A 22,865-nucleotide genomic window follows, 5' to 3' on the forward strand; every position below is an offset into this window, starting at 1 on the left:
ATGTTCCCTCCCACATGGTCCAACCCCACTCCAGCTTCCCTTGCAGAATGAAGCTCGGGGGGCAGGGCCATTCAAACACCAGAACGCTCTCCCTAAGGAAGCTAAAATGGACTCGACGTTTCAATGATTCATTAAAACATGGCATTTTAGGGAGATGTTGGGGTAGACTGATGAACTCTGGGATTTATTCCTGTCTGCTGGGATAAGAGGCAGATGCACACTGTTGGATTATGGTTTTGTTTGGAATAAATGTTTATGTTTATTATTATTATTATTATTATTATTATTATTATTATTATTTATACCCTGCCCATCTGGCTGGGCTTCCCCAGCCACTCTGGGCAGCTTCCAACAAAATATTAAAATACAGTAATGCATCAAACATTAAAAGCTTCCCTAAACAGGGCTGCCTTCTGATGTCTTCTAAAAGTGTTCATCATGTGAATGTTTAATGTTTTACTGCAAGCCGCTTCATTATTTTTTTAATGAAGAAAAAAGCAGGGTAGAAAACTCTAAAATGAATAAACAAGATAAATTTTGGATTGCATGTGAAATCAGAACAATTAGATCAAGTTCCTATACATGAAGCCAGCAACAATTCTCAGAATCCAGAAGCAGTACCAATTCAGCAAATGAAACTGAATGTTTAAAAAGAAAATGGGGAAAGGTCATATTTTGTTAGTATTAACACTGTGAGGGCTTACTTGAGACTCTCCTGGGAGCTAGAAGAGGAGCGGTCAGACTGAGGCAAGGACACTATGCTGTCAGAGTTCTTCAAGTCAGACTGCAGGGCTTTCTGGTATGAGGACTCCAACGAATTGAACAGATGCTCTGCTTCTCGGCTAAAATGGCTATGGAAGCCCCAGTAACACCTGAGGATAAAATTTCAAATCAATCACTGAACACGACATTAGCGCAACAGAACTTTAGCCCCAGAGAAGCTGCTCTGTTGAAATTCTAGCCAAAATTTAAAATGGCAGTGGTGGTGGGGAATCAACTTATGAAATCAAAACCAGCATATTTACATCCATTTATTTCCACATAAATTATTTATGCCTCCACACATTGGTCCGGTTCATACATCACACATTACACCACCGTTAAAAGCAAACTGTGCTTTATTGTGAACAAGATGCATGCTGCTCACAAGTTCTTCCTCCGGTCTTCCCCCGCTGCTGTTGGGAAACGAGGCAGAGTCTGGCTTGTCGCGACATCTGAACCAGGCCTCACGGTTTGCTCCAAAAAACCAAATTGTGAGTGGTAAGCCAAGAACAAGCCTTGGCTTCCGCTTGTGGTTTGTTTGCAGCAAAACAAACCATGAGCCCAGATTTGGACAACATGAAAAACCTGGCAGCTGCAGAACTAGGGGAGGACGACAGCAACAACTTATGAGCATCGTGCATCTTGTTCACATTTAAACTTTCACTAGCTTTTCACACTAGTTCTAATGTTCCCGGCAGGAAAAGAAATTAGCAGGAAATGAGAATAAAGATTCAGGGATAATTGCAGTTCCTACTGCAAAATAAGAATATATCTCAATGGGGAGTACAACATACACTAACATAGCCTACCACTTTGTCACTACACTGGGTTTAACCATTGCAATTGGACTTTTCTTGCAGTTTCAGCTAAGGCAAGCAATAATCCATGAAGGCTGAGGGATCCAGCACTGATAAGGAAAAACTGAATTCTAGTGAAGTCCCCAAAAATATTGGGTGGCAAGAGAGAAAGGCATTACAAACTGCTATTCTGAAAACACCAGCAAGTTTAGAATGCAAATGTCTGACCTTTAAAGAACCACTGAGCAAACAGATCTTTGAAACTGACACAACTCTCTTGTGAAAATAGATGAATCTTCCAAACAACTTACACCAAAACAAGGCAAAGCTATTACTAACAATACAGTCCTCTAGTATGCCTACAGTAGTCCCTTTCTCTCCCTTTTGCATGTGAGTTCCTGAAGGCATGATTCTGCCCCTCACTAAGTGACATCAAATTTCATGAAACTGCTGCAGACTTTAATAGCCTTGAATTCAGCTGCACAGCACACAACAGTGTTCCTTGACGGAATCTGCAATGGAGGGGAAAAGACACCCACTTACTTTCTGGCTTTTATCCGTGCTTCAGAGTCAGCATCGTGGATTCCCTTCTTTAGTGTTTCAGCCAATACTGATATGTGCCTGAGATTAGAAAACAACATCATTTACCAGGCCGCGGGGGGGTGGGAATACTCCAGCGCCACTGCACTTTGGGGCCATAAAAAGTTTGTCCATCTTGCCAGAACAAAAACAGCATGCTTTGCTAAGCCCAGATTTCTACACAATATCCTTTTTGAGGATGTGGTTGCTTATTTGTGCCAGTCAGCTTTATTGCATTTGCCTCTCTTGTATTCAAAATGCCAAGAAACATTCTTCAGAGGTCAATCCTTAGTTACTTGGAAAACACAGAAGCATAAAAGTATAGAGATGCTAAAATGTGCATATGCCGCTGAAGCCATTTGGGAATCAATAGGGTTTACTTGATGGGGGGAGCGGAACATCTTTGGCACCATAAACTATGTTGTATCATGCTGGTGACACCAACTGGTTAAGATAATGTGACAGCACAAAACATTCAGGGAACAAAGCTATCAAAACAATTCGGTGGTCCCGTCTGCACACAACATGAGTAACTGCGCAAGCTCCCACAGTTGCTTCACTCCTACATCTGTTCTGGTTCTGTGCTGAGCTAAGCCACAGTTTAGCACGTAATCCAAAATGGGATCGTGATTTAGGTTTGTCCTGTGGATCATGGTTTGCCTTAGACAACTACATCACGAGCCTGGATTTGGGCAGTGTGCGTGAAACCAAACCATGACTTAGCTAAGTGAAAGCACAGGGGCAGAACAACCGGAGGAGCAACATACAGATGGTGATCTCCTTTCCAGGAGCCTAAACATTTGCTCATTTGTGTTAAGTCATAGTTTGGCTTAATGTTACATGGGAATGAGGTCAAGTCTAATGTGCAACTTCTGTGAGGAAAAGATAAGTGGTCAGTTTGGTTGAGATTAAACCATCACAAAATCCCTAGAGACAGATTTGGGTGATGTAGGATACGACAAGGAGCCAGTGAAATATCCTTTGCAGTGAGGAGAATATAGCTATAGTGGTGGGAAATATAGGCCTAATTGACTTATTCTTTTCCATTTATTTCATTCTCCTTCCTCACTGAGAAAGGGTGAATTGAGACGTACCATATTCAGTTGTAAGCGTGGTATCTCCCAGGCAATGTGTTCTCCTTTTCATTCCAGATGGGCAATATCAAATTTAGCTAAATTAACTCTCAACCCAGCATGTGGAGAACTAAGAAAGGCATTATGATTCTGCCCCTCCTGCCCTGAAAAGTGGAGCTCTCCTGCCACAAGGTATTAGGCAGCAGAAGACTAAGATTCGCCTAAAGTTCCCAGAGACAGATACATATTCTGTCAGCACAATACAATATATGCAAGCTGTCTCATCTCCTTAGGGACTATTTTAAGGCTAAGAAGTGTGGATGCTGTCTCAATGACTTGGCTGAAAACTGCAACATCTTTTTAGCTACTGTGACAATCTCCTTATGCTCTGTACCCCTGCAGATTCTTATAATTCAGCTCTCATCTAAATACTCAAGTTAGCTGCAAATGTTTTGAAAAGGATAAGCTATTACATAAGTAACACAGTTCTCTGGCAACCAAATTCCTTTCTGCCCTGGGTGCTCTACCTTTTGCTTCTAAGCATAAAATACTCATGAACTATTTTCAACTTCTGAACGTGGTCAAAGAAAAATCTTCTTTGTAATCAAGCTGGCTTGGAAATCTTTAAATATCACACTACTCAGCAGTTTTACCTAACAGTGATCCTATGGGCCTGGTGCTAGAACACACACTGGTTAAATTTGATTTCCTCTGCTCCCTTGTTTCTCTCTCCTCTTTTGTTTGTTTGTTAATTTAGAATATTTTACTGTGCTCCTCAGCCAAAAATGCTTCAAGAACAGCTTACGTAAGATAAATAAACACACACCTAGTCTGCAGATTTACAATGCAAAAAATGCAATACAAGCAGAGAGGAAAAGGAATAAAGAGGGAAGGGGAAAGCAAATAAACTCAGGCACCAATCCTTAAAGTGATGCAGTTCTTTTAAGGACCAGCTGGAACGGAACAGTTCAGGGAGAGTTCCACTAAATGGAACTGGTCTTCCCACAGAGCTGAAGGAGTGGCCTTGCTTCCCATCAATCCCTCTGCTGGAATAGCTGCTGCCACATGATATCTGCGGGAGTAAGGAGCCCAATAGAGATTGCCTACTCCTCCCAAATGTCGCCAAGTCTATCAGAGAATTCCCTCCCTACCAAAGAAAAAAGGGGGGGAAGTGAGGTTAGAGGGAAGCATGCTTCCTCTATTACAATACACACATCTTACCTTTCTAGGGAGTGTGTTTGCCATTCTTGTAAAAGTAAATACAAAAATTCAAAACAGCGCCTAAGGTATGAACAAATATGGGAAATTACCATTAATTAGGTTATCTTTATAAATACACATACCACATTAAACTTCATAACTGCCTAACCCAAGGTCACTAAAAGCCACATCTACCAAAGAATATATGCTTCTGGAAAATACTTAGGCTTTTGCAAATTTCTGGGCAATGTGAGTTCTGTAGTTGTGATGCAGTCACTGTAATATTCTGTGTGCCTATCACTATGAGGTTGGATTTTATTTTTAAGTGGGTCCCTCCGGCTGGTCATAGAATGTGGAAGGTTCTTCTTTTGCCTTGAAAGCACATTTTTGTATGTTTCGACAAAAGTCTTGGGCTCACAGACCACACGCAACATTTCATACAGTGCTGAAGTGAGGATCATGCCCCTTGTTGGGATCAACTAGCATTTCAAATGCAGGCAGAAATCTTGTTCAGAATGGGTGTTTAGGATGGGGGGGGGAATACTGGGGGTTGGGTTTTTTTATACTAATTTAAGTGTGTTACCTCGTTGAAGTGATAGGATTCCATCCCCACCCTGCACCCTTAAGACTGAAGTCTTCTATCCAAGCCAGTTGGAAGCTAATACCAACTTTTGAACATTTCAGGTCACTTTATTTTAACTTACTGCGGATGCTTTTAACAATTGTCAACAACTGTGTGATAGATGCTACACATAATGTAAGAATGAAACAATTAGTGTCTAGAAGGCTTAAAGATTTCTGAAATTGGCAGTTACAGAGATCTAGCTGATTTCCCTTCTTGTGGCAATATATTGAGGGCTCTAGGAAGAGAAGTAGGGGCATCTCCACTGTTAATTTGATCTGCAGAATTTTGGCGTGTTTCTGGATTTGAATTTGGACCTTGGGCTAAATGTGGGGGAGAGAGAGACTTTTTATCCACTCTGTTTGGAGAAGGGTCTTCAGCTTTTTATTGGTAACTAAAATTCATGTATTTGGCCTTGGTTTAATAAATAATAATAATAATAATAATAATAATAATAATAATGCCCAAGACACTCTGGGCAGCTTCCAACACATATAAAAAAATAATAAAACACCAAATATTAAGCAATAAAACAACAGCAGTGGCAGACTTTGGGTTCTCAAATTTCAGCAGCACCCTGTGTGATGCTAAAATTTGATGCTCCCCACCTCCTGTGCTCACTGTTGCAGCACCTGCTATGGGCCGACACTCAAGTGTGGCTGAACCGAACATGCTACCCTAAAACTGCCTCTGCTAAGCAGTGAAAAAGATTTCTCCCTGTCCTGTGGGCAGTTTCTAGGACATTCCAAATCTACAATTCTAACACTAACTTTCATTTTGCTAAGCCACCAGATCAAGGAAAGGGGGAGGGAAACACAACTCACCTTCTAACTGCGACAGATTTGGAGGTACAGTTACTGGTGATGATGGGGATTAGTCGAGGGATGTGTGTATGCTACGGAACGAAAAGCAACAACAGGGAAATCTTAAGAGAGGTTGAAAGCAAAAAAAAACTGTTCCTAAAGTGTAGATGCTAAAATGAAAAGATTGTGGTTGACTCAATCAGACACAGAGGATGGATTCAGTGCCAAACATGTCCCTCTGCTCCTCTCCATGACAAGAATAATAAATATTTTAAAAACAAACAATTACATGCAGTGTGGTATAGTGATTATATTGTCAGACTGCAACTGGGGAGAGCAAAGTTCAAGGCCTTCCTGAGCAGTAAAGCTCACTGTGGGACCATGGGCCAGTCTATGTACCTCTCAGCCAGGGCTATTGTGGTGAGAATCATGCAAGCTAGCTCAAGATGCTTGGAAGGAAGGTGGGATTTAAATGTATAAATCATGAACATTAAAATGCATTCATTTATTTATTATCAGTTTTTCTTGGCACATGCTTTTGTTAAAAAAATACACTGGACTGAGTTACATCCCTGCGCTTGCTTGCTTTATTTATTTCATAAAATTTATACACCACTTGATTGGGGGGGGGGGAAGAGACTTAAAGTTGTTTACAAAAATAAAGATTTACAACTCTATTTTAAAACATACATAAGTTCAAAATACTAAAAAAAGTTTTCTAGTTTTGCCTCCACAGAATCTGTGATGATACAACTATGTGTCTTTTAATGCTGATATTTTCTTAGAACTGGATATGGATTTATTTGTTTCTCCTTCAGGTACTGAAAACCAAAACTGAATTTAAAAATTGCAGGGGATCATCAACAAGGCTCAGACACAGAGTAGGAATTCAAATATGTTTGTTTGCATGCTTGCTTTCTCAGGGCAAGTTCTGATCACCAACAAACGATTACTATCCCTCCTTGTCTCCAACAAATGATATTCCTTATTCTTCATCAGAATTGTGCAAGTTATGAATTTAGCATAGCTCACTGTCATACTATTAGATGGTAGCCCAGAGGGTACCGTTGAATCACTTCATTTCTTAGGCTTTGTTGGTTTCCAGTCTGGCTATGTTCCGTGAAGGAACGTTGTGGAAATTAGCACATTTGTGAGCTTTTTCTGCAAACACACACACAGTCTTCTTGTCTGCCAAATGTTGTCCCATTTAGGATTCTTCTGGACAGCATGCTGACTGGAATGTTTTTCAAATGTTTATACGCGCGCCCCCCCAACTCCAATAAATAAAAAATATTCCCTGGTGTCACGATTCACATTTACTTTGAGAGATACTCACCCGGATAATTAATCTAACAGCTACCACACCAGAGGTGGCCATTACTTTGGCACTGTTGGGAATGAGATTAAAGATTGTTGGCATGATGGCTTCTGCCCCATGGTCAAACTTGTTACCCAAGACTGATGACAAATGCCTGAAACAAAACAAAACAACAACAACACGAGAATTATGTCATAACAGTAAAACAAAAAAATGGAGTTCAATATGATCATATGCTACTTAGAAGCAGAAGCTCTCAGCAGCTTTCAATTGCATCAATACATTACAAACACCATAACCAGAAACTGGGTTAACAAAACACTTCACATTTTTTTCTCTAACAGATAATGTGGTTTATTTTTTGTATGTGTTTTAACAAGCGATAGAGTTAGCGCAGGTCACTGTCGCACTACCGGGGAACAGCCCAGAAGGCATAGCTAAATTGCTTTCTTTTCCAGTACTGTCGGTTTCAGGCCCATTCTTCTCATAAGCTTTCCATCTTGTCTTGACATTCGTAAATTTCAGTGGCGCTGTTAAATGTGCCCTAGAGTCCAGCAGACTCCAATGTAGAATTACCACCAACAGGATGAGCAGGCCAATGCAACAATTTGAACTTTCCCCTTGAACTCTGGTTGAACCTAGAAGCAATATTATAGCTTTCCGTTTTTTTAAAAAATAGAAGTTCTGCTTCTGGTACATTCATAATACGGCGTAGCACTTGGCTTAGGGGTAAAACGTAAAGAACGATATAAAATAAGCTTCTAGGCACTTAAACCAAGAACTGCCAGTCCTTTCTAGAAATGACATTAATAGGAATGTCCCCCATAATGGTCAGAGATGATGGGAGCTGGGAATCAAATAATATATGGATGTTCCAAATATCCCTGGTCTGGATGTTATGCAATCTAACTCAGAGCACCCCTAATCCTGCCAAAACAGAAGTGACAGGACTACGGACAAACCACTGCAATCCCTGTTACAACAGTTAACAAGACAGCTAAGAATATGTAGACTGCATTCCTTACCCCAATGTGATACAAGCCTCTCGCACCACCTGGGACCGCAAGTCTTTAGCAGATAATTTAAACGCTCCATCGAGCAGGCGCAGGAGTTGAAAGAAGGTATCATACTCAGCAGCTCCAGCCAGCAATAAAGACCGGATCTTTTTTAGCTGTTGGGTAACAAGAACAAACTGCAGATTAATATTAACCGTGTTTTATAATAATATTTCATTATTTATACCCCACCCACCTGGCTGGGTTTTAAAGTGACATGTGAACCACCAAGGAATGTGGCCTACTCAAACTTCTTCCTACAAGCCTGAGAACTGAAAGCTAAATTTCTCTCCACACTCCACTCCCCAGAAAGAAAACTAGAATTTCTGAGGTATAATGGTTCAGAATACATGAGTCCTGGAGAGACATTGTGGTTGCACCAGGGGTGGGGATCGGGAATCAGAGGAGCTGTCTGTAGCTGACCTAGGGGTTGGGACAGACTGTATCAGAGGCTTGAGAAGGGGAGGGAGCTGCGGATGAGGTGTCAGAGACCAGAGAGGGCTCCAGCAGAACATAGGCTCTTAGTGCTCTGTTCTGTCCCCTCGTTACCCAGGTGCACTGAACCTGCTTCACTCCCAACCTCTGTGCCAGGTTCACCTCCAATCTCAGCATCCCCTCCAGCACCACCAGAGTCGTTGGAGTGTACAGGTAGGTGTGAACAGGCACCTTAGATCCAGCCCTCTGGAAGTAATTCCCATTTGCTTGCCGGTTTGCTATGCTGAAGTTGTACTGACTCCATTCCTATATAAGGGACTCAAGAGGGCATGTTTCTTGTTGTATCAACACTGTAGCTTGCTTAGTCATGTGTAGCACCTGCTGCACCTGACCTGACTGAGCATTAAAGATTTCGCCAGAAACCATACTCCGAGTTCTTCATCCACTGAGAGCCAAGACATACAGATAAGTTTTGATTTCCATAAATATGCATGTATAAAAGGACTACTGCTATTTTCCACCATACCACAGAGTGACAACTTTCAGGTGTCCACTCTCACATAAGACACAAAAGAGTGGTAAAATACAAGCCAGATAAGTTACAATACATACAGAATTCCCACAAATACTCACTGCAGCTACTCTCTGTTCCCAATCATGTTTGTCATCAGACAGGATTTCTCTGATTTTGTTTATGGATTCTTCAAGGTCTCGGGCAGAATAAATCTGGAAAGTATACATGACATTTCTTAAGATACAAGGCTTATTTCCATAAACGCTGAGCTTATATTCAACTCCTACGGTTGATGAACCTTTACAACAACTGCAGTCGGTCATCCACGCCAACTTTAACTACAACCCCCAACATCCTTGGCCACAGGCCATGCAGGATTCAGCTGATGGGCCTCAGAGCAACATCTGGAAGGCACCATGTTGGCTGCCCCCTGCTCTACATACAGTCAGGTAGCGCCCCCCTTCATCTTGTCTGCAAAGAAAATATTAAAGAGGATTTGCATTGGCCATGGGCTGAAGTAAGCTCCACCCACTGCTCTTCCCATAGCTGGCTGAAAAGTATTTGGGAGCAGTGACAGCATAATCTAACTAACAATACTGAGACCTGGGCTGCTGAAGACATAACTGATGGATAAGAAAGATTGGGTCCATCAGCCTTGACTATGGCTGAAGGACCGTGTGTGTGTGTGTGTGTGTGTGTGTGTGTTAAGCCACATTATTATTACCTGAACTGTTGGGACATCTTCAAAAGCTTTAATGAAATCCTCCTCATCGACGGCACCAGCTCCTTCTTTAGTCGCTGGCAGATGCCAAAAGGAAAGAGTGCTTTAATGTTTATTGTTAAACAATATTAAAACAAAATTAGAAAATAACAGGCAAAACAAGCTGATGAAACCATCAAGACGCGCAAGGAGCTGCATGTAAATATTTCTTATTCTGCTAAGGATAAGAAAAGCAAAGAAACCTAGAAGTAGTAAGAATAAGTGTATCTCATAACACACAGAGTCTGGTAATATAACAGAATATTACCTAAACTAGAGGGATGCCTTTTCTCTTAAAGGATTCAGACCCATGCATAATTAATGAAAGTATGGTATTATTGACAGGAACATATGATGAAGATGGACAGATGGGCCGAAGAAGGAAAATCTTTAAAACATTAATCAGCTGAGGCTATTGTTCAGCACAGAAACTCTTGAAAGCTTATTGTAGGTGCCATTTGGAAACAGCTTCCTAGTTATTTCTTTCTCTTATTTTGGTTTTCATGCAGTTCAGGAAAACAAGATATGAAAAAGTGCTGTTTTTATAGGAACCACTACAAATTGCAAATGAATGAAGATTTGAAGACAATTCTGATTTTGCACTGCTAATAGGGAGAAAATCTGTAGAAATACTATGAACAATTTAGTTGTGTAGCACCATGCTGACCTGATGCTGTCCCATCATATTCAAGAAAAGTCCTTTTGTATAGTTCTCAAAACTATGAAAGACAGCCAGCCTCCTAAAAATGTTATAGTCCATCAAGCAAATTCAGATGGGCACTCAAAACAGAAAATAAAACAACACACATTTTATTTTTAGGGCCATGGGTTTTAGGTCAGCCTTATGATTTATCAAGGCCTCCACCTACCTGGAGCCTTTGAGACCAGAGCTGTTGTTCCAACTCTGCGAGCAGAACTCATCCCACTTTTTCGAGAGCTTGATGGAGCCTTTGAAGATGTTGAGGAGCTGGCTGAGGAAGGCCTGTTCCCATCCACAGAGTCGTCATCATCAAAGTTTTTATCTGGGGGGAAAAAAAGCCACAAGATGAAATTCAGGAATTTGTGAATAGCTTCTACCTCACATTTCGGAGCAAACTCACTCTGCAAGAATTCAGAAGACAGACCCGATCGCCAGAAGGCTGGCCTTTCAAGTTCCAAGATTATATCCAAATTTCCAAAACCTTCTTAAAAAGAGGGATATGTTACCTTTTCAGTGAAGCGTATGACAGAAACTACAGGAAGGACAGTTTGTTTCAGGGGAATTCCCGATCTCCTAAATTCCTTCCATTCTATCACCCTAATCTCTTCCAATGTGGAGATTAAACATAATTCCTTCACTAAAATTTCTTCTGACAACCAGGAGGAGAGATTGGTTAGTAATCATGCACAGCTTTTTCTCTAAGGCTGTGATTAACTGCTCAAAGTGTTCAAGGGCACAAAGAAATATTTATTCCTTGGACATGACTTGCAGCTGAGAAATATTGTAATCATGAAAATGCAGGCCTGGACCATATACACTATTCATATTATCCTCTCCATGTTCTTTAAATTGACTGCTACTGACCAACACTATATCCTGTATTTGTGAGTACTCACAAAGACAGCTAAGCAAAGGCAGAGAAAACTCCATTTGTTTATTTAAACTGTCACATAACAACATTATTTGTCTTCCCATTCTTGTCCTGTCTGAAAGCAGCAACAGCTCCTCACACAATTTTATCCAAATCACTTACAGTGATCCTTGTTTTTTCCACTATTCTAGCCCCTATATCCAATTTAATTACATTCAGGGGATGAGTCCATGCAAGTTGTTCAGCAGAACCAGAAATTAAACATTGTTTTCCCCAGATACAGGATTAACCTTCTCAGATCTCCTTTCAGATATAGAAGGCTCTCCAAAATGAATTGCAGGAAACTAGCATTAACTTCTTCTGTCAAACATTTGGTGACTGCTCATTGTTGCTGCTCTTAGAAGCTTTAGTGCTTGTAGTAGCGAGGAAGGTTTTATCTCATTTTTTTAAAAATCCAAAATCCCCATCTTCAAAACATTCCAGGAGGCTGGAGGTGGCAGGTGGTGTCTGGAAGTGACTGCCCCACCTCCTATTCTCTCCCCCCCCCCACTAAGGTTTTCATCCCATAGCTTGACAATGAAGGCCTAGTTAACCCCAATTCCTAGAAATAGTTTCACAAGTCTTTGGAGCCCAGATACTGGAAACATGCGATGAAACTATTTTGATGAGCCCATAAAAATGTTCTGACATTTATCATCCATTGCCAATGGTTCCATTCAAATACATCTGCTTAAGTCCATCCTCATTCAGTAGACGACATAAGAATGTGCTCTTTTATTTTGTACTGGAATAAACCTGAAGTGAAATGTGAGAGACATAGAGGCCTATGAAGGAAGGCACTCCCTCAGGCTTTCATTGCCTCCAACATCGTCACCAATGTGAAAGTGTCATCCTTCCACCCCTTAGAAACAGACCTTGCTCTATACATTAAGTCACTGCAGAAATGTTTGTGTTTATTATAAAAAGAAAACAGATACTTCAGTAGCAAAGACCTGTGCTTGAAAGCAAAAATGCTGCATTGCTGTTCTCGTTCTCTCTCTCTCTCTCTCTCTCTCTCTCTCTCTCTTTCTCTCTCTCTCTCTCTCTCTCTCTCTCACACACACACACACACACACACACACAAAAGCACACACACAATACACTCATCAAGGGTGTGGTTTATTATACCTTAGCATTAAATGGACAGGAAAAAGCTTGATGTCCATGTTTCTCTTTAGAGAAGCACACTTCATTTTTATACATATCATAAAGAGAAACCGCTTTTCAAAAGATTGCAGTATAAAAAAAGATATCTCCTTATACATAATGTATAAAAATCCAGCACCCTTAGGAAAAGTTACAAAAATACATTTACCCATAACTTAAACTGAAAACCCATTTCATTCTACCCACTAACCAGAATAAACTAACAGCTTCCCCTTCAGTTTCAATAAACTGACACATTCAGACACCAAGTTCTGAAGCAGCATGTGCACAAGGCAGAAAGAGAAACAAAGAATAAGACAAAAATCAGAATATGGAACTTCGTGAAAACACGATGCAAGCAGTCAGATCAACACAGTAAAGTAAAACTCATATCCAACCTCAGTTAAAACAGTTGGATGATGCAGTGATAATTTATAGCAAGTGTTAGATCCCGCATTCAAGCTCTACAGTTCATAACACTAAGTCCAAACAAGCTTTACTTCCACTGGCTTCTGTGGCCATAAAGCAAGGCAGTGCATGGTTTTCTGTGATGAGAGATTATCTATCACTGCTGATTCTTTGGCTTGTGTATGAATGATGACTAGCAATATACAGACACATGCCTTGTGTGTAAAGAGGCCTTTGTCTGCTCTCAATTGTTAGGGAAGAATAAAATGCTTACAAAACCCTCTCACATTTTCTCTAAATAAAAGGAGGAAATCGTGATAAATTTGCTTACGGGTACAAATCCTTTTGCAAATAATCTTCCTCAACATTCCTTCATGCTTTCCATAGGAAGCCGAGATGCAACGCTGTCTTGCAGACCACTGCAGCTTTCAAGTCCAGGACATAATCAATCCTTGCCCCTTGTGTTCATTAGGCATTCTGCTTTCACACGCGGAGTTAAACAGCCCAGGCTGAGACTTGAGAGGAGGACAGAGCATCCCACAGTCAATCCTTGTGAATTTCAAACCTTCCAATGGGGTGAAACAGGCTAGGACTGTAGAGGCAGCTGCAGCAGGCAGCCCTACTATGGCTGGCTTGACTACCAAGAAATAGCAGTACCCCAGTATCATCCCTTGGGAAGGTTAATGGGAGTGTCTCAACAGCTCTCGTCATTTGTCCATGACAAATACATTTGTCATTATTAGTTTTTAAAAGAAGGGTTGTGTCAAGGGCAAAATTAGAGAAAGAAATGCTATGCCAGGAATTCCAAGAATCTATACTGATTAATGGGGGGACGGGACACACAACTGCACGTCAGGAGGCTTCTAAATAATGTTTGCTTCGAAACAAAAGAACAAACTAACAAGCAAGAGGTTAGGTTTTCATAACCTAAATATGTTGCTCTTCAGATAAAACCATGGCTCTGTGCTGTGTTCCCCATTTCCACTGGAAAGCAAGAGCTCTCAGGAGAAGCAATTTTGTAACAATCTGTTTATTTAACAATTGTGCTGGTGACTCTTAGCCCAACAATTTTGGGTAAAAAGTCCACAAATTTCCCAGAGCAATGAGTAGACATCTCTAACAAACAAGCAGCCACCTTCAAAGACTCAACATACTGTACGTTGTTGCTAGAAATGTGATTTGTTCCCTAGAGCAACGTGCAGAGCAGCCTTTCACAACCTGGTGTCCACCAGATGTTTTGCAATACAGCTTTAATCAGTACCAGACGACATGGTCAATAGTCAAGGGTGGTGGGAATTGTAGTCCAAAACATCTGGAAGCTACCAATTTTGGGAAGGCTGGTGAAGAGCACATGTAAATCTGCGCATGCATTTTCTGGTGAGAGAGAGAGAGAGTTCTTTTATTTGAACAACTGGATTCCCTAAGCTGTTTTCCAAGCGACACAGTGAAAACATGCCAACAATATCAGAAAAATATTAGCCACAGGCACATTTATTTTCATAACCGCTGTGGCACACTTAACAGGCTCAGATTCAGTGCTGAAATCTTGGAAATGATAGCAGCAGCTTTCCACAAGAGGCTTTTAAGAGAATGGCACTTCCACAAAGAGCTAGGTTAATTATTGATCATGCCTGTCATAGCATACAAAATGCCTTGTGAATTTGTTTTTCATTTAGTATTATATCAACCCCACTGGATAGGCTAGAATGAAACGGGGCTTGTCTAAAGTAAACTAATATGACCCTCTGTGGCTGATCAGGGTTTTGAGTACGACTGTTTCATGTTGAAAACAAACCATTGGCTCTTTAGCACCGTATTTCCTGGATTACTGAATAAAGAGTGCATGACATAAAAGCTGTAATGCACTGAGGAAAATTGTCCACTCCCACTAAAACTTCACAATGTAGAAAAAAAATATTCCTGATAGGAAGAAAATATTTCATATTATCATCTTCTACCTATCAAAGATAAACCTTGAAAAATGTGTCCAAAAAGGACTACACAATATTTTTAAAAATTACCCAGGAGAAAAATTCCATGCATTTACAGTGAAATGGACATCAATATCCCATGATGCTAACTTAATCCTAAAAGCAGGTAGACAGAGGAAAGTTTTTCAATAATTAACACCAAAGGTGTTATTTTAAACCAGCTACATGATTCTGGATTACAGCACTGATGCAATCAGTTCAAGTGTCTTCTAACCCCTCAGAAACAAGTCCACTTCTACAATTACTTTTGTGGGTAAGTACACTGTATGGAAACAAGCCTCAATGACCTCAGCCAAACTCAGCAAGCTGCTTTCAGTGCAGGAAAGGGAGTAGACAGCTGCGCCTAAATGGCCTAGCAAGCAGAGACTCCACTATCTCAAATGCAGAAGGTTTCTACCTTTTTTCCTGGTCTCACCTTGGGATGGTGAGATGGGGGCGGGGTCAGCATGAGCACTCCCAAGGGTCTGCCCCACTGCTGCAGAACCCACACCCTCCCTTGGTTTACTATAGAGCTGTGGCCTATGAGGCAGGCGGGGAGATGATCAGAGTGCAAGCGGTGGAAAGCTCACTCTGAACCTGGCCAGACACTTGGCAGGCAGAATCATGTAACCTAACAAGAGGCAGTGAAGGTGAAGAATAACTACTTTGTAACCTCCCCAAGAGCTGTCCAGCAGAATTCTTTCGGATGGTCCAGAGGCTAGTCAGATTAGAAGTAGTGGGTGGACCTTTGCAACACCCAGTTTGCATGTTGTGAGTTGTTTACATGGACCTATGAAAACAAAGTCGCTGGGCCCTGCAGTGCCTTGGATGTTGTAGCTGCTGAAACCCTGGTTGAGGAGTCCAGCGCAGGGCCTTCTGATACGTTCTGGGATCAGTTTCAGTTTATTGCAGCCTTATGATGTGGGGAGGACGCTTGCAAGGGTGTAACCCCTCTCTGCAGCAGGCAGGGAGCTCGATTGTGTTGCACTAGGGTGTGGTGAACACTTCTTGTGTGATAAGAGTTGTGCCCACTGCCCTTAAACAGGTGGTAATACACCCACTTTTGAAGAATCCCACTCTAGACCCTGGGGTTTACAAAAACTACTACCTGGTCATTAATACCCCCTTCTTGGGTGAGGAGACGGAGAGACTGGTGGGGTTCCAGAGAGTATTGCAATTTAAAAGGCCATGCTTTATTCTTCTTCCCACTAAGTGTCTATGGCCAACTCCCAACAGACTGTGATCTACCCCTGTTTTTTTTAGCTCAAATTTGTTGAGCTTTTTGGGAGGAGGAAAGCCCCATTTTGGGGGGGATTAATGTGCAGGCTTCTTTAGGGAGGGGAGATCCATTTGGGGGGGGAGGCAAAGAAAGTTGGGGTTAAGACACTCACAAAAACATCGCTATGGATGAGAACAGCCACACAGAGGGAGCTCCGTCTTCCCTTCCTGAGTTCAAACAACAATACAGGGCGGGACGAGGGAGCAGGACAGGAGTCAGATTTACAGACACAGAGGAAATTGACCGCGATCTACCGAAACATTGCAGGGATCTACCAGCAGATCACGATCGACCTGTTGGACATCCCTGGTCTATGAGAAATGCATTCCAACTTGGACCAATTCTCCCTGAATACATGAAAGGGCGGGGGAGAGGCTTCATAAATTTTTTCAGTTGTAAGGGCAAAGGAGGAAGGGGAGAAGGACGAATATAAGATACTGCTGTATTCCCCTTTTAAAAGGACCAAATGGACATCAGCATTTCCCTAGGATGCACATAATAAATGGCATTTACAACTTCTGATAGTGCAGCAATTGCAGTTCTCTTTTGAAATATTAATGTTCACCCCCTGGTCCTGCATGCAATTTATGAAACTAAATTGCACAGGAAGGAACTAGAAGGGTTATGCTTTCTAGGAAGAAGAACATGGGCATATCTAATTATTTTAATATGTTATACATGCACAGTGAGCTTTACTGCTGTTTTAAGCAGTGTGATCACCACTGGAAACTGCCTCTTCAATGGTAGCAGCCATACTTCCCAAATGGCATCCGAGACTTAGCTAGACGTAGAATAACTGATTATCCCTAAACATGTACCATCTTGAAGAAATGCAAATAGTTTAGTACAACCCACCAAAGAAACTGCTTCGTGACCAAGTGCTTTTTAGTGCGCAGGGTCAGCATTTGTGCTTTTAAATACATATATAGCATAGCACCATTATGTATGACCACAATTATTCCACTCTCGGTTGAATGCATCTAGCTGTACTAAAGTTAGGAAGCTCTCAAACAAATCTGTCTCCTGTGCATATTTCAGCCATAAAACTAATTGCTAGACTTAAACACAGATGGTTAAGAGCACTTTGATTTTAGATGTAGCTTTATAGGAGCAAAAGTTGTAGGCACTGTCAGATTCTTTGTTAGTAGCTTGTTTTAAGTAAATAATAACAATACTCTCATCACAGCAATGAAACAGCAGAAGGTTTAATCATACCCAGAACTGCATCAGCCTCTCTATGACACAGTCAGAAGATTCAGCATACCACATCAGACTGCATATATTTGTGTGCTGTTTTTTGTTTCTCAAAAAAATATATATTAAGTGATGGGAAATAAAAATTGTGACTCACAAGGAAGCTGACTTTATTCTGTCAGATTTATTTATGTAAAATACTCCCAACTTGTGTGCACGCTGTGCTCAAGGCAATGCACAACATAATTTAAAAACAAGCACATAAATGCCACTAAAATTAAATGTAAATGCCATAATTACAAAAAACAGAAATGAGAAGCAGAAGCAGCATCACAGTAGCCAGACCTCTACAAGCCCTTCCAGCCAAATGCCTTGACACATATGCAACTTCAGTGCAACCTGAGCTGATGATAAGTTAGGCTCATTACCACAGAATCAAACAGTAATCATGAACTTCCAGCCAGTAGACAGATGCTCCAAGAACCAGGAAAAAAATAGGTAAGGGCCGACTTTCAAGGAGAAAATATTTTATTTAAATAATAAGAAATGGGAAATTCAATAACAATTATATTTACCTAAAGCCACTGGTTTCAGGGAGGCTATGCTGCAGCATGAGCTCACTGAATTATCCCCCCCCCCCATTTCAGACATTTCGCATTTGTATTATTCTGCAGATTTGCATGTGAGCTTAAGATCTATGATGTTGAAAGCTGTAAAATAAAAGTGTTACTTAGGCTGATCAATATCTGCAATCCTCCCGAGTTAATGACTAAAGCAGCAGTGAAGGCATCTGCTTACCCATAATAGTGTCCCACTCAATTTAATAGGACTCGTCATCTTATAAGAGAGTGTTGAGTATCACAGTCTTAAAAGTATGTGAAGTATCTACTTTTGGGGTCTACGGAGTGCATAGGAAGGGCTTTATCAGTCATCTACTTCAGCACCTCCATAGTAGGGCTCGTTAACTCTGCTTATAAATTTTACCCTGTGGCTATGCAGTAAAATAAAATCTTGGTCTATCTACACCTGCTCCACAAGACCTGTGAATTCTGTGCTATTTTCGCCCAGCAGTGCTAATGAGAATTTATTGCACTTGGTATTTTTAGCTCTAAGAAAACTCCCATGCTGTTATTCGATTCAACCAGATGGAGAGAGAGAAATATGTCTGTAATATTTTTGATCACTTCTTTACAAACCAGAGAACGAAAAGGCAACACTTTGTCAAAATAATCTGCAGCAAAATGATACAAAGTTGCACAACTAATGTTCACTTGCATGAGACAGAAGGACAGCGGAGGAGCTCTCACGAAGTTCAAGGTTGAGCATGAATCAACGAAGCTGAGTCGAGTTCCAAAGAAAGCCTTGTACATCTTGCTTTGTCTTTTTCCATGACTTGCACTATAAAGGCAGTGGATCCAATTCTGCTTCAAATGAGTGCAATTATGGTTTATAAGTAAAATAAGAGTAAGAGTAAGCTCTACCTCTCCTTCAAATCAGAACCTGTTAGAGTGATGAAGGTCCTGTGAGAGTGTCTGGAGGCAGTTGGAGGATGGATGGCGGCTAAGAGATTGAGGTTGAATCCTGACAAGATAGAAGTACTGTTTGGGGGGACAGGGGGTGGGTGGGTGTGGGGGACTCCCTAGTCCTGAATAAGGTAATTGTACCCCTAAAAGACCAGGTATGCAGCCTGGGAGTCATTTTGGACTCACAGCTGTCCATGGAGGCACAGGTCAATTCTATGTCCAGGGCAACTGTCTACCAGCTCCATCTGGTACGTCAGATGACACCCTACCTGCAGACTGTCTTGTCAGGGTGGTGCATGCCCTGGTTATCTCCCACTTGGACTACTGCAGTGCGTTCTACATGGGGCTACCTTTGAAGGTGACTCGGAAACTACAACTAGTCCAGAATGCGGTAGTTAGACTGGTGACTGGGAGTGGCTGCCAGGACATATGTTTCCAATTCAATTCAAAGTGTTGGTACTGACCTTTAAAGTCCTAAACGGCCTTGGCCTAGCACACCTGAAGGAGGGTCTCCACTCCCATCACTCAGCCCAGACAATGAGGACCTCCTCCGAGTGTCTTCTGCTGGTTCTCTCACTGCGAGAAGCAAAGTTACAGGGAACCAAGCAGAGGGCCTTATCGGTAGTGGCGCCCTCCCTGTGGAACGCCCTCCCTTCAGATGTCAAGGAAATAAAGAATTACACAACTTTTAGAAGACATCTGAAGGCAGCCCTGCATTGGGAGGTTTTTAACGCTTTATGTTTTTATTATGTCAGATATTCTGTAAGCTGCCCAGAGTGGGCAGGGTATAAATAATAAAAGTATCATCATCATCATCATCATCATCATCATCATCAATATAGCACTGCACTTTACAGAAACAACAATGGATGGAATAAAAAATGACTACATAGGTGTCAATTTAAACATATATTAGTTTATATTCAGTGCATTTGCAGCACCAAAATAGCTCTATGACACCATGCTCATTAAATGATCCATACTATTTCAATAATTAGCTATTGCTTTTAAAACTACAGTTGCTGAAAGTAAGATAAAGGATGATAGACTAATTAGGAGAATATAGGACTGATGATAATCATTGCTGCACATTTCTTTCAGAGCCACTCCAAGCCATTAAGAAAATGAGTAATTTCTGTCTGGTACAGTATCCATTCTTGTGGATCATTGTCACTGACACTCATCACCATGAATCGTCCTCAACATGGAGGTTTGAGCTCTAAAATATTTGTACTTCCGTTATTAATTAATCCTCATGAAATCAGTTAATGAGAGTCAGAGGAAATATTGGATCTGGTCCCACAGAACTTGTTCCTTGACCCTACATGTTGTTGTTCTTATTTTTATTATGCATTTTACGGTTTTTATATTGTAATTTTATGTTGTGAACCGCCCCGAGATCTACGGATGACGAGGGGTATACAAATTTAATAAATAATAATATTAATAGTAGTAGTAGTAGTAGTAATACATAACTACGAGAAAAGGTAATATAGGATAGAGAAATCTCATTTCTTAGCAGGACTACATTTGTTGAAGATTACTGAGTACATTTTGTAAGATCTTGCTGACTACATGTTACACAGAACAATGGGATTGTGGCTGTCACATAGCTTAAGACTAGGTCAGTAGCGAGGGGAGTGGAATTGAATTACTGGCAGTGTTCCTCCCTAATGTCCTGCATTATATAGTGAACTCACTTGAGACTGTGCATGCAAATAAAGTGAGGCAGCATTATTCATTACTGTCTAGTGCTAGAGAAGAAAACAAGGAAGAGATTCACTTTGCTTAGAACAACACAGCAATAGGATTCCTCTGGTGATACAGAGGGGTATGATTAATTCTTTCAGTAGGCAAACAAGACATCCATTAGACAGTACTTGTTTATATCTATTAGTGCTATAAAAAAGAGAGGCTTCCATTCATTAAGAATGGGAATTTGCACCAATTCACAACATAGCCAATGAACATGTAACAATAATCATGCATATTTAAGAAAGCTCAAACAAGACAGCATAGCAGTAGATAGTTATAAAAGAGCTGGGTGCATTAGGATGAGCACATGACATCTAGCTTTGAGCCAGTTGCTTTTCTTACTCAGAAGTAAATCCCTCTTCTGAGGCTTACTTCTAAGCAAGTGTGCACAGGATTGCAAGCTTAGTGGTTCAAAGTCTAGGCTGGGATTTGGGGAACACCCGCCCAATTCCCTGTATAGTACTCTATTTTATTATTTATTATTTTATTTTACTTTATTTTATTGACGGCTGATGTAGGCATCTTTGGTATAGGGAAAATAAGACCTCTATTTTGATAGCTCCTGTATGAAGCAAACCAACTATTTATGGGCATTTTAGGTAGAAACTAAGGCATGTCTGCTCAAGCATTTCTGCTTGAGATGTATGTTAAATGATATGTGGACGGTTAGATGATGAAGCAGACAACACTGAGAGGTGAACAAAAATATACTGTGGTGTACACATGCGTTTTATGGCAATAAACAGGGTTATATCAGAGACTGTGGAATCTGTGGAAGCATAAAAGGAAGATACTTGGGATTCATGTTTGGCTAACTCATTCACAAACACGCTCACAGGATGTTTTGTGCCTCTCTTACGTATTGCCTGACAGACCAAGAGGGGCTTCCCATGTTATCATTTTGCTTCATCAAGATGAGCTCTGTATAGGAAAACTGCAACAAGTGAAGCCATCCTATAGTGAAATGTGTACATCACTCCTATTCTGAGTGCTGGTGAGCTCTCGGGCTCCATTTAAGTTACTGGTACCAGTATATAAAGCCCTAAATGATCTGAGACTCAAGGACTGGATGATGGAACACTTTCCACCCAAAGTCCCAACTTGCAGTTTATGATGAGGGGGAAGAGGCTCTTCTCATGGTCCCACAACTGAGGACGGCTAGGAGGATGCAAGTAAGTGCAAGAGAAGGCTTTTTCCCTGCAGAACTCTGCCCCTCCTGTGGGACATGATGCCCCTTCTCTGGACGTGTTTAGGTGGACAAATGTTTATTTGTCCAGCTCTTTTGAATGGGATGTGTATGTTTAGGCACTGTTGCTTTTATAACTGTCACTTTGATTATTGGATATAGTTTCATCAGTTTTTATGCCGTTAACTGCCCCGGGAGCACTTTGGGGAGGAAGAGGGATACAAATCTAATAAATAAAGATCATTATAAAATTTCCATATGGCAGAAAAGTGTCCGCAAGGCATTGCCATCAAAATGACGACAGTTCAGAAATGGACAGTGCTGCTTCATCCCTTGATATAAGGACTTGGGGGGGGGGCGCAGAAATCAGTCTTTCTAGTGCCATACGACCAATCATTTGGTAACCAGGAAAGCATAGACCTTACAACACCAAACACAGTTCTGCAGGGGCATTGTGTTCAAGAATTGTGGTTGCAAATCCAAAAGTTACGATATCAGGATGTTTCAGAAGGTAGGGTCGGGTTTGTTCTTAAATGCAAACTGTGCAATCCTAGAGATTGTCAGTCCCACTGAGTTCAAGAGAGTCCACTAGTAGATAAGCATGCACAGGATTGCAGCCTAAGAAAGCAGCCGTGCGGTGAGAGGAGACGGAAGAGACCGTTATTGAAGCAGTGGCAAAGCAAAAGGTTTACAATGCTAATTATTTTATTCTCCAAACTTCCTCTGGGTCATGGTTATTTCCATCACTTCCCTGTTCTAACAGCAATCTTACCCAACATAATACTTGAGCAGCTTTATACTGTACTAGGAATTAAAGGAAGTGATCGGTGCAAACAATACATTTGCTATTTCATAGCTAATTATACTACTAGATTC

General features: G+C 41.1%; 1 protein-coding gene across 7 annotated transcripts in view; it reads right to left on the reverse strand.

Moving 5' to 3' along the window:
• The window catches only part of CLASP1 (cytoplasmic linker associated protein 1), a 171,212-nt gene that overhangs the window by 75,587 nt on the left and 72,760 nt on the right, over positions 1–22,865 (reverse strand). For all 7 annotated transcript variants that reach the window (XM_079968491.1, XM_079968494.1, XM_079968493.1 and 4 more), the window contains exons 9-17: positions 10,788–10,940; positions 9,883–9,956; positions 9,278–9,370; positions 8,180–8,325; positions 7,173–7,308; positions 5,858–5,928; positions 4,433–4,492; positions 2,103–2,180; positions 705–872 (exon numbers count right to left, since the gene is read on the reverse strand). In XM_079968491.1, the coding sequence (XP_079824617.1) occupies positions 705–872; positions 2,103–2,180; positions 4,433–4,492; positions 5,858–5,928; positions 7,173–7,308; positions 8,180–8,325; positions 9,278–9,370; positions 9,883–9,956; positions 10,788–10,940 (979 nt within the window). The remainder of the gene's footprint in view (positions 1–704; positions 873–2,102; positions 2,181–4,432; positions 4,493–5,857; positions 5,929–7,172; positions 7,309–8,179; positions 8,326–9,277; positions 9,371–9,882; positions 9,957–10,787; positions 10,941–22,865) is intronic.

Source organism: Podarcis cretensis, assembly GCF_951804945.1.
Source record: "Podarcis cretensis genome assembly, chromosome: 1".
Taxonomy (NCBI): Eukaryota; Metazoa; Chordata; class Lepidosauria; order Squamata; family Lacertidae; genus Podarcis; species Podarcis cretensis.